Consider the following 15,043-nt stretch of genomic DNA (forward strand, 5'->3'; position numbering starts at 1 on the left):
TTCCTTTACTCATCAAAATGACAACATTTAAAATATTCATGCACTAATATATCATTCTATTATTTTACAAGAAAAATGTGCAAGTACTCTAATCCTGGAGCATACAGAAAGTTAAAGGGACCCATGCCACCATTTCATCAACTTTTCAAGGCACTTCCATGATTCACAGACTCTCACTAACATTATTCACAATTAAACAAAGTATACCATTATATTTCTCCTGTGTTAAAATAATGGCGATTGATCATCTTTTTTCCCCTTTAAAGTACAGTCATCATTCATTGATAGTAGTAAAGAGGGGCTAGGACTACACTTGAATTCTCTAAGAGCTACAACCAATGAATCATTTATAAACAAAAATCATGAGGTTTCAATTCATTGTAAGTTTTAGAATGCTCAGAAAAGTATGTTTTATTTATGAATTTTTAAATGTTCATGATAACTTATGTCTATGGTGCAACTGTTGTATTATAAGTCTTCACTCTCAATATGCAGTAAACAATGTGAATAGAGTGGGCCCTATACTTTGTCTGTCCACGACTTTGGGCAACATTTAACTCTCTGAAGTTCACCATAATTGAAAAATGAACAAATTTGTTCAACTTTCCATTCATATGAACTCAAAAAGAGAGTTAAGTAATCAATATTTTCTAATCTGTTTCGTGACAATAAAACTTTTTTTTATATTAAAATACACTTAACAATATCAATAAATATTCTGATTCATATGAAATAAGGATGCTAATAATGACAACCAACCACATACAGTGTTATATTTTATGAGCAAATCCATATTCAGCAGTACGAGTAAATGCATGAATCGTACATTGAATGAAGGATTTGGGAGATAAATAAAGAGACCCCCCCCCCCCCCCCCCCCCCCCCCCCCCCCCCCCCCCCCCCCCCCCCCCCCCCCCGTCAACACTTATCCCACCAGGATTTCAAAACATATATGCACCGTGCTTGCTGTATATTATAAAATTATTTTCAGGTAGGAGACGGAGACTATTTATCTATGGTGAAAATCAAGTTTACAGAATAAAAACAGAGATGGCTGAATTGGCCTGAAAACAATTGACATATTCAATGTAAAAGTGGTCTTTCAGAAGCATTAGGCAGATGGAGCTAAAATTGATATCCTGGTTTCTATCGCGTGAAATGGAACATAGCAATTGCTTGCTGTCCTCTGGATAGGATGCTAGTCTATCAAAAAGTAATTTCCACTAGATCTAACAGACTCAGCTACCCAATCACTGCTAGGTAGACAGGAGATCGAAAAGAAAAAAAACCAACTGAACTGTCAGAACCTACTCTCTTTAAATGTAACTTACCACTATATTAGAAGAAACGTTTATATCTGTAAATAGTGGCTCAAACAAGAAAACCTATTGCATGCAAATCAAATCAGGTGGACACAAAGTAAATAGAAAGAGGAAAATGGATATAAGGTGAAAATCGGGCTCACGTAAATTTAATTTCTTTCAAATAATCAGAATCTCTTGGAAAAACATTTAGTTCTATGAGATACGAATTAAGTTTTCTACATTTTATCACTACAGAATCAATTGCACTTCTGAGCAAAGTTTCTGAGAGCAGTGAAATTCAGCAGTAGTAAAAATGAGCCCACATGAACATCAAAACTATTATCCTGAAAATGATGTATTTGGAGATATAACATAATTAAGAATAAAACTTGAAGAGAATGATAAGATGTTATGTTGGATTCTATTTTTCTCTCCCGAACATTGTAACTATCCATTCACAAGATATGAAGTGAGTAGAAAAGTGCCAGAAGACAATAGAGAATAAAAAAATTTTTTCGCGGCGGTGGTGGGGTTTGAACCTGCGACCTTATTGGTACGACAACTCCGCCTGGCAGGTGAGAGCGTGGCTCTACCGTGTGAGCTATCCACGAACACAAAAATATTCGTTTCAAACCCAAAGTCATTTCTAGATCCCTCTCTCACCCACTTCTTGAGATCGCCGATTCTTTTTTTGTTTGTTTGTTGCTTTAGGTCTCTTCCAACACAAGTGAGGTTATATGAGAGACCGCTGAAACAAAAAAACAAGCAATCTAACAAAAATAGTACAAATATAAATCAAAATCATAACCTAAAGATATCATAAGCTAAATTATAAATAACCAAGAACAAACAGGCAGAAGATTTACAGAAAAAAAAATATCCCCTGTCAAAAATACAATCACAAACCAAAGAAGCAGGATAGGCTAGTAAAGAGAAGAAGAAACAACATCACTATCGGATCGTACACCCATGCGAACATCATAGGTATATGATTCAAGGGTGATGCTCCCATCCAACCACCCGCGATCGCCGATTCGTTCACCACCATCGCGAAGTAATTTTGACCAGCAGTTAAGCTTAATAGCCAATATTCTCATCACAAACATATAACATAGAAACTATCCATTCACAAATTAGGATTTATTGCTGCACCACACACTATACTTTTAATATTTCACATTACAAAGGAGAATGAAGAATGAAAAAGATACATTTATCACCACAAAGATTCCATCACAAAATGGAAAGTAACACAAAAGATCTGATTACAGATGCCATTATATCTTAAACAACATTTTGATGCAAAACTGTGTAATTAAGAAACAACCACAGGGTTGGACAAAACTGTAAGATTTATATAAGATTATTATTCTGTACACTATTTACAAAACAATCGTATCACTTTATAAAAGATAAAATATGTATATATTTATATACTTATATCACATATTGAAAATATACACAGCATTCACGATTCAGTAATTTTGGAAACGGAGGAAGGTTGGTAACAAATGCTGGAAGCAGATTAAAATATTAAAATATTACAATTTTTACATTCTTATAATTATATATTTATTGTGTAGCACATACATTATTAATATATCCATCGCCAGCTTAACAATTTATATAACGACAGTTGATCTGTGTAAATACATTACAATAATAAGTAATAGTGTTATCTTTCATCTGAAATCAATGGGGTCTTAGTAACAAGTTATTAAATCCAGTTTTTGTAAGCGGAGGAGCGGTTGTGGGAAACACAATTCCCAATGGTTTAATTTTGATTGATGGTTTTGACGAGAACACCTCGAAACACAACCTTTAAGGAATCATTTGTATGTGAAATAGAATTATATTATAGGCACATCACTATGTGATCTTTATTTACCTATCAACATTGGGAGGTCACATTTTGTACAGAGCATTTAAAAAAAAATTAAAATCGAACCTTGGGTCTAAATAAAACCAACTGAAGACCAAGAGGAAAAAAACAAAGTCAAATTATCGTAAAAAGTGAATTACCCTCCTTGTTGCCTTTGGTAATAATCATGGTTGTAATTTGAGGAAAGAAAATGCATGGTCCAACATTTGCATTCATAAAACGGCTACCATTTGAAAAAAACCTGTCAAAGTCAACCATTGGATGGAAATTAGAGGGGCTCATTTTGATTAAACGTGACATTTATGCACATCTTCTTGCTCAGATACTGGTTGTAAATGTTGAATAAAATGCTAGTACAACACCAATACGGGGTGTACAGTTTTAGATGTTGTTTAGGTTTGGTAAATTGTTATCGCTCATACTGAATTTACCGTTACCATGCCCATTCTGCCTTTTGTATCCCCCACTAAAAGGGTGATTGAACTTATATTCTACACGGAACAATAACATTAAGGCACTGTAATCACTTATCAATTCTATCCCCATGTGCACGACTAACAAATCGAAGAGGAATCCACAAAAATTGTCATCAGTTGATTACAGATCACTCAAATGGAAAAATATGTGACTATATTGAATCCTTTCATGGTCATATTCGCACAAGAAGACACATACAACATTGCATTCAACTCAAGGACCGATACATTCTCAAAATAAGATATCTTTAAGAAAAAAAATCAAATGCATCCACAGGTTTCTAGCATTAAGGAAGATCTAGATTGCACAGATTCATTGGAAAAGCAACTTTGAGATGTTACTATCGAAGAGAGGTATTCCTTAAGTTTGAAGCTTTCCTTAAGCCATGCTATAAGGCTTCTAACTCCAGTCCAAACGGTCATTGCAGGAAATTAAATTTTCGGATGATTCACCAGTATTTATTTAGCACAGAGATAACTGAAGTGGATGCGTATCAAAAAAGGAAAAAATATATTTTAAAAGTTGCTGGATTAAATATATCTTGAAGGACAACCAGACAGACTATTTCATAGGATAACAATCAGTGCAGACGAGTTTGTAGGGTTTAAAAAAAAATTTTTTATAAACCTCACATCACAACCTTTTTTCTTTGATGCTCTGCCACAAAAACATACCAATGTACATTTCAATGGAATAGTAGATTAATTACCCACACACTTCAATAATATTCATATTCATTTTTATGTACATAATTAAATTGCTTAAAATTTAATTTCTAAACATCCTTTTCAAGTTGTTATTGTTTGTGCCCAGGCAATTGTAGGAAAGCTAAAATAAAGTGGTTTGTTATTCTAACTTTGCTGCCTATGTTCACTTTTCTTATCTTAAGTTTCTTATCTTTGAATTCGTTCTTTTTTTTTTGTTTTGTTTTGTTTTTGTCTTCCATTTTTCGTTTAGTTCCTTTCCTGGAAATTTAGAAAATGTGACTGCATGTTCTTCCCCCTTGGTCTTCAAATGATAAAAATAAAAATCATAATGTAAATGGTGTTTTCTTAAAACCTTTAAAAAACTTCACCTGCTGAGAAAAAAAACAAAAAGAATTAAAAATAACTCTTCAATTTTGGAAAATATAAATCCGCAAAACAGAAACAAACATCATCAGGAATTGAAGTCAAACCAGCATTCTTTAAATGTCATCTTTCTTCTCGTAGTGATCTATCCATTTCCTTCTTTTCCACTTTTCACTCGTGAACTCATTGAAACTTTCCACTTTTTAAAATTTAGCGGTATGTTAACATCCATTTTGTTGGAATAGACTTGGACTCACCAGTGCAAAATCTATAACCAATTTCACCTCAATGCAATAGAAAATGGCAAATCTAAAAGTACATATCACAGAAAACTTCCATCTTCTGTCGTGTGAATGGTTCTGGTTTCGCAAGACTATCCATCAATCAAAAACAAGATAAAGGGCTTTTAAAATAAGATTACAGGAAAGCACTCAGGTCACAGTGTGTGTTTTCTCAGTGGCGTTTCATGTGGAGAGACAGATGGTCAGAACGTGAGAAGGCCCTCTCACACACCTGACACTTGAATGGTTTGTCCCCAGTGTGTTTGCGGTAGTGACGAGTTAGTTCATCTGACCGTGCAAACCTCCAGGAGCACCCGCCCCATGTGCAGACGTATGGTTTCTCTCCTGAAAAGATAGCAGAAAATGGTTAAAGATAACCTTGTTTACTTTTATAAGATCAAAAATGTTTATAACATTCTAGTAGGTTCCATCTAAATAAAAAGGTTTACAATACACAACATATCTAGATACTTTGAGAGCTCATCCTCTTTTCCGTATACATTGACTGATTCTACTCTACAATTCTTATTATTGAAATAAATTGAATTAAGAAAATCAGTCTCACGTTCAAAGGTATAATGTCCATCAAAACTGCAATTACTCATGAAAATTATATCACACAAGTTTGTACAGAAAAAATCATTTTAAATTTAGAGTGTTTATTCGTGCCACATTTAAGTGTAAAATTGAAAAAAACATATCTCTGCATGAGTCAAGGATTTTCATTTATGTAGATATAGCACAATTAAGTAAACATAATGAAAAAGAGCAAGGAAACAAAATATACCAGTATGTGTCCTGCGATGTGCTTTCAGGTGAGAGCTTTTAGTATATATTTTGTTGCAACCTTCAAAGTCGCATCGATGTACCCGTCGTGATTTGCTGCTGTCATAATCTTCGTAAACATTTTCCATTTTCTGAATGCTTGGTAGGGGGCATCGAATCAATTTGGATGAAGAATCCATGCTAGTAGCAGGGGGAGGAGATGACTTCTGTAGGCACTTGAAATGTCTGTCATGAGATAAAAACTTTTCATTACAATTAAACCTCATATTTTTACCTTTTAAAAAATACAATGTAACTTGGATTAATAAATTCTGATCCAAAGAGATCTAAGGTTCAAAAAGGAAAAGAAAAAAAATTCTTTTCTCAAAATAATCAATACAAACATAAATGACACATTGCGTTTAACAAGACCTCAGGTAAAATGAGATCTGATCTTGGTCCAGCTGAAGAATTTAATCAGGTTATTTTTTATGTATCACATTTGACATAGTTTCCAGATGACAATGTCGTTAAATACACTTTACAAATTTCATTTATTTGAATATGTATACATTAAAATTTTAAACCACTGCCTTTGTGTATACATATTCAAATTAATGAAATTTGTAAAGTGTATTTAACGACATTGTCATCTGGAAACTATGTCAAATGTGATACATAAAAAATCACCTGATTAAATTCTTAGCAAATCAATTTTCCACATTTTTAATCTTAAGCTTAGTTTATAGGATTTTTTTTTCTTTTTTTTTTTTTTCTGAACAACAATAATTCTGTTTAAGTGTGCCTTTTTGTGACCCTTAAAATGACAAAGATTGCAACTTTATAAAATAAATAACCATTGTGTTAGTAAAGCTGATTTTAAAGTTAATACTGGTCTGAAAGTAATATTAATTTGCATTATTCAAAAAATGTTATACAGCTAAACACCACACATAAAGTTATTGTTTAGTCCATATTGAGACAGAGCCTTTAAAAGCACAATTATGAGAATAATATCACGTTTCTCCACAAAGATTTGAACCCATGCTCTTTCATTACAAAGCCCAGTTCCTTACTGACATACAAGCTGCTGACCTAGGTTTTATTTTTCTCATTTGTAACAATTCATTAACAAAATAAAATATGGAAATAGGAATTTGAAAATAGAAATGAGGAATAATAATAATAATAATAATAATAATAATAATAATAATAATAATAATAATAATAATAATAATAATAATAATAATAATAATAATAATAATAATAATAATAATAATAATTTGAGAAAGATTAACTTACTCGGATGCTTCTTTTATCCTTTTCAGAGACAAAAGGGCTGCAGAACCAATTTTATTGACTGATTCTAAAGTGACATTTGGGTGATCTTCAGGATCTGGGGAAATAAGCATAAATAAATTATGTGCACATATCACATATAATCGTATTTTGTTTTTCAATTCATTATATTTAACATTTTAACTTGTTAGTCCTCGAATTCTTAGTCTTAGTCCTTCTAGGAGAGACCATGCATGAACAAAAATCCAACACGGCCACCATAAACCCTCACTTTTAGAGCAATTGAGATGATAAACGGTCTTTGATACTCAAGCTAATTTGTGGAGAGTGGGAAAGTGAGCACATGTTTGTTCCATCCCATAAATCCTCTCACTGCCATTACATTGTTTACATTTTTTTAAAATTTTTATTGTTTGGGAAAAACGTCATTTTTTAAATTTTTTTTTAAAGGAGGAAGTTCCTCCTCTGACTCCATAATTTCCATTTCGAGGAAAACCATCACCAGTGATTATTATGGAGGTTGCATTATTAACACCTGTATAAATTTGTTATTTACAATCTATGACTCGAGCAATCACCTCTTTTAAGAACGCGGAGATCCAGTCCATGATGTGCCGGGTCCAGCTTCTTTTCTTCTCTATCTTCACGTCTCACCAAAGACAGATCCACAGGCTCGCACTGGTCCTTGAAAATAGTATATATATAAAATGTCATTAATTATAATCTATTCCATAAAAATCAAATTACAGAAAACAACATCTAAAAAAGTGAGCGGCTTGACAGCTCATTTAGATAGAGCACTCGTCTGACATGCAAATTAATTAACCATTATTGAAAATTCATTCAACTGCCTCGCTCTCAGCTAAGGATCCCAGGCAGGAGCAGAAAAAAAGTGAGCAATGTCAATCCACAACAAAGGTGAGAGTAACACTGAAAAGGAAAGCATAGAAAAACATTGCAATAGTGACCTCTCCGCCTATCAAACAAGGACAGGGACCCCATACCAAAATTTTTAATCTCTGTATTACGACCACACAAACAAAATATACTCCATAGGCTTTATATTACATGACGTGAAAAAAAACCCAGTAAAGATGTAATGACTCCCCCTTGATCAACACCAGGCAGAACAACAATCGGAGCAGGCATTTTGTGGGCATACAATTATCTTACACACAACAGTAAATCTGCCATGAAAATTAACAGCTAATCTTTTGAAATCTTTAGATCTATAATTATGACTTGACCCGTTCAATCATAAGATCAATATATCTTCGACAATAACCTTGGCATTTTCATAAGATATATACATGTTTTAAGACGTCGTTCACAGTCAGAAAGCCCATGTAGCCACCGTATTTATGTGTTTATCACAATAAAAGAACCACTTACAAAACCATATCTGTTATTAGCTAGGTACTCTGTTCCTTGAGACAGGGGGTCCTAATAGCTCAGTTAGTAGAGATCGATTCCTGATGCAGTTCAAAGTTTTTTCTGACCCCTGTGTCTACCCAGTAGTGAATGGGTAGCTGGGTCTATTAGATCTGATAGAAATTACTTTACGATAAACTAGCATCCTATCAAAAGGAAAACAAGCAATTGCTATATTGTCCATATCAGAATATAGAAACCGGGATAAACTCCAGCTCCATGGGCCTAATGGCTCTGAAGGACTCAACTATGCACTGCCCTCAAAACTGGGGACCTACAACATAGGAAAAGCAAAGTGTCATACCACAAGAAAAAAAAGCTATACAATTTTTTTATTACAGGTTATTATGGTAAACTGAAACAAGACAGAAATTTCCTTACCTTATCATCTGAATGTTGGGATAAGGCAGGAGAATATGAGGCAGAATGGTACCCCGAATCTAAAACTTCCCTCTTGACAGTTACAGTTAACTCCCCGTCCGATGATGATGAGATGGAATGGATTCCACTGGGCTGGCCATAGAGGATTGAATTTTCCCCATTCTTTCCCATCATCCTGCTCTCCACTGCTGCCAGTGCTAAAGCTTCCTGATGTAGTACATCCGTTTTGTCACCAGAATGGTGATGGCGACGTTGTTGAAGAAAGTGGTGGTGATGTAGGTGAATGGAAGGTGATAAGGATTTTGGCAACAGAGGCGGCGATAAATGAGATGACGACGATGACGGGGAAGATGGTGAAGTAGTTGAATTTGTATGGAGGCTTAGCAAGTGTTCGTTGTGAGAAGGTGAGGTAGTAACTGTTTGGTTTAAACTGAAGTCGAACAATTTACTGTTTGCATTGTTGCTATTACTGTTGTTTCTCTTTTTATTTGTCTTACTGACTTTACTAGAAACTTTATTGTTTAAGCTCTGCTCTACTGTGGAATCCACCATACTACTGGAAGTTGTCTTACTCATACTATCATCACAACCTATATTTGGATTTTTGGAGTCTGGATTTAAGGCAGTCGTAACAGCCAAGTATTTCTCTCTCATTAAACCTCTATCATCTCCAATTACAATATTTTCATGTAAAAGTCGTCGCTTCTTTGTTTTGGTAACAAAACCATCTTCCTCACTGTTATCTTTTAAATTGTCACATTGTGACAATCCTCGTTTGATTTGTATTGAAGAGGTTTCAGCAGTAATAGTGGCATTGTCTTCATCTGACTCCCTTTCCCCCCGGGCTTGTTGAAGAAGTAATTTATGCTGTTGTGTTATACTGTGGGTGTCCACTAGCATACTGGTGAATGATGATGATGACGACGACGATGATGACGAGAGAGAAAATGGGTTGGACAAAACCTCAGGTGATGGACTAGGAGTAACCAGAGCAGTGGGAGAACCTTGGGTCATTCTATCCTCCAAATCCTGGGGGGAAAAATAAAATCAAACATTTCGATCACTGATCAGTTGGAGGGATAAAAAAAATAAAGAAAAGAAAAAAAAATAAAGAAAAGAAAAAAAAATAACCCAATACAACCATAACGTTTCACCTGCAAAACATATTTCTTTAAATAGAAGTTTTTATGAAAACATCTGAGATGTTATCCTTAAAGTGGTCATATATAATATCCAAATTAAGAGTTGTTCAAGATAGTGTGATAACAAGAAGGATAATAATTGTTAGAAATAAGCATATTTATTCACAGATAGTATTTTTATACAGACCTGTAGACAACAGAAATATAAATATATATTTATGAAGGGGGGGGGGGGGGATCCGAATGTCAAGATAAAAATCTTTATCACCCCAAATCTCCCATAACCTGTCATTTAAAATGATTTATCATTAAATTAAACGTAATTTAATTTGGTGCCATGCCCATTTCAACAAAAAAAAAAAAAAAAAAGAACACACAACTTCAACCAATTTTCCTCTACATTAATTAAAATAGATCAGACTTTGAACAATGTCGACTCCCCAATAAATCTGTATACATCATACCCATTAAGAAGATGCATACATGCCTGACCCATTTTGCGTTCAATTTCAAGATAAAAATTACCAACATACACTGCGCTATAAAAATAGGAGTCTGTACAAACTGACCACTGACAGTGAATAAAATTAATTCTCTACTGTTAGAAGTAAGTACATACAATAATAAAAGTACAACAACAATAATAATGGTATAATAATAATAATAATAAAATAATAATAATTAAAAATAATAATAATAATAATAATAAAATGATATAATAATAATATAATAAAATAATAATAATAATAATTAATAATAATAATAATAATAATAATAATAATAATAATAATAATAATAATAATAATAATATACATGACGATGATGATGATAATGATGATGATGATGATGATGATGATGATGATGATGATGATGATGATGATGATGATGATGATGATGATGATGATGATCACCAGAATCCGAACAAATTAGACGACAGGAAACAATTTTGATAATATTATGGGTGAAATTGGTAGCTACGTATTATAATTGACTCCCACATTTTCATTTCCATTGACAAAGAATTAGAGCACTCACTAGTAGTAGGCCTAATCCATGGTGATATTATAATAGCTAAGGTCCTCACACATCATTACTACGTCCCGTGACGTGTGAACGACGTAACTTATAATGCCACACACATCATTTGAAACATTTTACCAATTTTCGACAGGAAACTGCTCGGTGAAATAGACAAAAACGTGAAGAATACTGACGTCGAGTAATGAATTTGAAATTTGAAGGTTAGCCAAACAGGAGGGGAGTAATGTCGCGACAGGCCGCAGGTGCACGGAGAGGTTACGTTGATGAGCGATGGTGGTAGTAGTGGTGGTGGTGGGGTGATGGTGACGACGACGACGATGATGATGATGATGATGATGATGAAATGAGGATGAAGAAAAAGAAGAAGAAGAAAAAGAAGAAGAAGAAGAAGAAGAAGAAGAAGAAGAAGAAGAAGAAGAAGAAGAAGAAGAAGAAGAAGAAGAAGAAGAAGATGATGATGATGATGATGATAGTGATGATGATGGTGATGATGAAGGCAATGAGAAAGAAGAAGAAGAAGAAGAAGAAGAAGAAGAAGAAGAAGAAGAAGAAGAAGAAGAAGAAGAAGAAGACTGCAATATGATAAATGATAATGCCCCTTTCCTTTCCCCAAACCCCTTCCAGCCCTCAATCAAATTTAATGCATAATCTTGGTAACGTTGTTAAATGAATGCACTACGCAACGCCTGGACACACCCCTAAGCCCTCGCTCCAAGTTCTTAAAGTTAAACGAGTGCGTCTGTTTATTTACGAGAGTATTTGTTTAGTCTTGTTTAGTTTGGGGTTGTTTTGCCCCCCCCCCCCCCTCTCTCTCTCTCTCTCTCTCTCTCCCCCCCCCCTCTCTCTCTCTCTCTCTCTCTCTCTCTCTCTCTCTCTCTCTCCCTTGTGTAACCATCATTATCATCCCAGCTCATTCATTCACACAAGCGATATAAATAAAACTCGCTCCCATCCCATCCACAGTGTTGCGGGAAATCCACCCAGCACTCGAGCATTCAAGTACATGGAAAAGGGATCGTCTTGGCAAAGATTCAGCGTGTTTATCAACTGCGAGTTTGAAATAAAGTTGTACGTTGTACTCTCCTCTTTCCTAATCAACATTTTCGAATCATTCCCTGCAACCGCCATAACCTTTTCTTCGTCCTCTTCCTCTATCACCACCACCACCAATAATCAGCATCAGCATCATCATCATCATCATCATCATTATCACTTCATCATCACCATCAACATCATCATCATCATCAATCACTACTATCCACCACCATCACCACCACCACCATCATCATCATCACCATCATCATCATCATCATCAATCACCACCACCACCACCACTATTCACCACCACCACCATCATCATCAATCACCACCAACACCATCATCATCATCTTCAACATCATCATTATCAATTACCACAACCACCATTATCACCACCACTATCACCATAGTCAACAACATCCTTTTCTGTGTCCAGGTTCTCCCTGGCTATGTCAACCAACCCTCTTCGTCAATTTTTGCTTCTTCCTCCCTGTTCCACTCAGGTGGTAGTCACTCATTGATCCAACCAACCGTTTAACCATTAATTTCTAATATTGTCAACTCTATTCGTTAATTGTTTCGTTTCAATAAATAACCCCCTCCCTCACCCCCTCGAATGAAACGAATGGGGGAGGGGGGGGGGAAGGTGGTGAACATGCTTTTAAAATTATTTAACACAACATTCAAATTCAAGCCTCATTAAAATTTGACATCAATCTTTTTCTCGCATTGGCGATACGATTGTGTGGAAGCACAATATTATTATAATTACATAATAATATCTTGTATTCAACCTAAATTACAGTCTTAAACTGTTGCAGCCAGGGTATCTTACACATACAGCCATATAACCCTTCCCTCCCCGCATTACGTCGGATTCTAGGCAACTCAGTGAAAGCTCAACCCATCAATGGGACGAATTTCATTCTCTGGAAGATGTAATGGGTAGCTGGGTAATTTAAATTCGACAGAAAGAACTTTCCAACACAATCAACGTCCAGACGATTGGGTTACAAGCAATTGCTCTGATGGTTTTTACGCCATATAAACAGAGATAAGTCCGGCCCCTCAAGCTTATATTATGGCTGTGAAGGATTACCCTCTTCTTTATGTATTCTTGTGGAAGAATTTCTACGTGGATCAGTGTTACAAAGGCTGCCTATCTTACTACAGTACAGTTATTGGTATGGTCATTATTAAACGTAAATCCTTGTATCGCGGAATATCTTTTTCTATATTACTTTTCGTATTCCTTAATCAATCAAAAGATTACAAATCTAAGAGGCCGATAAAGACCGGGTTATCCCACAATCTATTCAATATTGTCTTTGAGAAGAAAAATAAAACCCAAACTACTACTACGACTACGACTACTACTACTACTACTACTACTACTACTACTACTACTACTACTACTACTACTGCTACCACTACTACAGCTGCTGCTCATGCCGCTGATACTGCTACTACTACTACTACTACTACTACTACTACTACTACTACTACTACTACTACTACTACTAATAATAATAATAATAATAATAATAATAATAATAATAAATAATAATAATAATAATAATAATAATAATAATAATAATAATAATAATAATAATAATAATAATAATAATAATAATAATAATAATAATAATAATAATAATAATAATAATAATAATAATAAAATCACCTTATTCATCCCACAGATCTAGCTCGAGGACCCAGAAAGAAAAGTCTGTTGCAGTGAAGCAACCGTAAAATGCAATATGTGCAAATTTTCATGGTCAAAAACAAAAAGGAAAAAAAGAAAAAAGGAGCCGAAGCCTCATAATACTGATAGCACCCACTTGGTCACTTTGACCCACAAACGATCGAGGTGTTGGGCTTCGGGTAGACCATGATACGAAATCAAAGAGAAAAGGCCGCTGGTACTTGGATGGTGGAAATGGTTGGGGGGGGGGGGGGGGGGGGGGGGTAGTGACAATCAGCATGGGATGTATATATTAACATTAATAATATAGGCAATAGATGACCAGGGATGTGTATTGTTTGTGTATTGTTTGTATATGTTTGTGTGTGTGTGTGTGTGTGTGTGTGTGTGTGTGCGCGCGCGCGCGCGTGTGTGTGTGTGAAAGGGATTACACAAAAACACCTTTCTCTGTAGCTTCCAAATGATTACGTATACGATAAATTTGAAACCCACATTGTTTGAATCAGCTCACTAATTAATTCCTGAGCCTTGAGATGGTGACGCAACTATTACATACAAGACCTTGCAGTCGAGACGGCAGGGCTTTTGGGTTACACAACCACTATTTACCCATCGGTCAGCGGTACTCTTTGATGTATACAACACTCACCGCCTTTACGCAAAGCCGCCTGCCCATAAATCAAGAGATGGTCTCCTAACTGTTCACAAGCGAACTGTCAAACGAGCAATCGATGATTGGATAAGAATCTCAAGATTTCATATAATAAGGTAAGTTTTGGAGAGGTGATATCCCCCCACCCGTCATCGGACAGAACTTTCATTGCGTTATATCATATGAGCTCCGCCCATTGTCTTTCTATTCGGGAGTGACGAGATTAGACGAGAGGACGCGAGAAAAAAAATGGTCACGTGTTGGGCAAGTCGTTCGTTAGGCGAGCTTCGGTGTCTAACTATAACTCCGTAATATTGTGGATCACGAACCATAATATAATTAATTGTAAATAGAGGCTAAGTGGAGAGATAGAGAGAGAGAGAGAGAGAGAGAGAGAGAGAGAGAGAGAGTAAGAGAGAGGGGAAATGAATGAATGAATGAATACATGAATGACTGGGGTTAGGGAAGGACAGTGAGTGTGAATAAAGTCTTCTTATCCCTCGTGTCATCTGACTATGTCGCATTGTTAGGAGACTAAAGACGTATATCATTTTTGTCGCCGCTAGGTAGAGGCA

At 35.2% G+C, this 15,043-nt stretch overlaps 1 protein-coding gene across 17 annotated transcripts in view; it reads right to left on the minus strand.

The window, feature by feature from the left end:
* Positions 1 to 4,561: 4,561 nt before the first annotated feature.
* Positions 4,562 to 15,043, minus strand: part of LOC144970911 (uncharacterized) — a 74,085-nt gene continuing 63,603 nt past the window's right edge. For 16 of the 17 annotated variants that reach the window (XM_078911075.1, XM_078911084.1, XM_078911070.1 and 13 more), the window contains 5 exons: positions 8,891 to 9,919; positions 7,657 to 7,762; positions 7,082 to 7,175; positions 5,802 to 6,025; positions 4,562 to 5,359 (listed from right to left, as the gene is read on the minus strand). In XM_078911075.1, coding sequence (XP_078767201.1) covers positions 5,187 to 5,359; positions 5,802 to 6,025; positions 7,082 to 7,175; positions 7,657 to 7,762; positions 8,891 to 9,919 — 1,626 coding nt within the window. In that variant the 3' untranslated portion in view covers positions 4,562 to 5,186. Of the gene's footprint in view, positions 5,360 to 5,801; positions 6,026 to 7,081; positions 7,176 to 7,656; positions 7,763 to 8,890; positions 9,920 to 10,943; positions 11,043 to 15,043 lie in introns of those variants that run through there. The other variant, XM_078911086.1, reaches the window with a different exon arrangement.

The sequence above is a fragment of the Berghia stephanieae genome, chromosome 4, assembly GCF_034508935.2.
Source record: "Berghia stephanieae isolate SIO BIC M18660-M18661 chromosome 4, UCSD_Bste_1.3, whole genome shotgun sequence".
Classification (NCBI taxonomy): domain Eukaryota; kingdom Metazoa; phylum Mollusca; class Gastropoda; order Nudibranchia; family Aeolidiidae; genus Berghia; species Berghia stephanieae.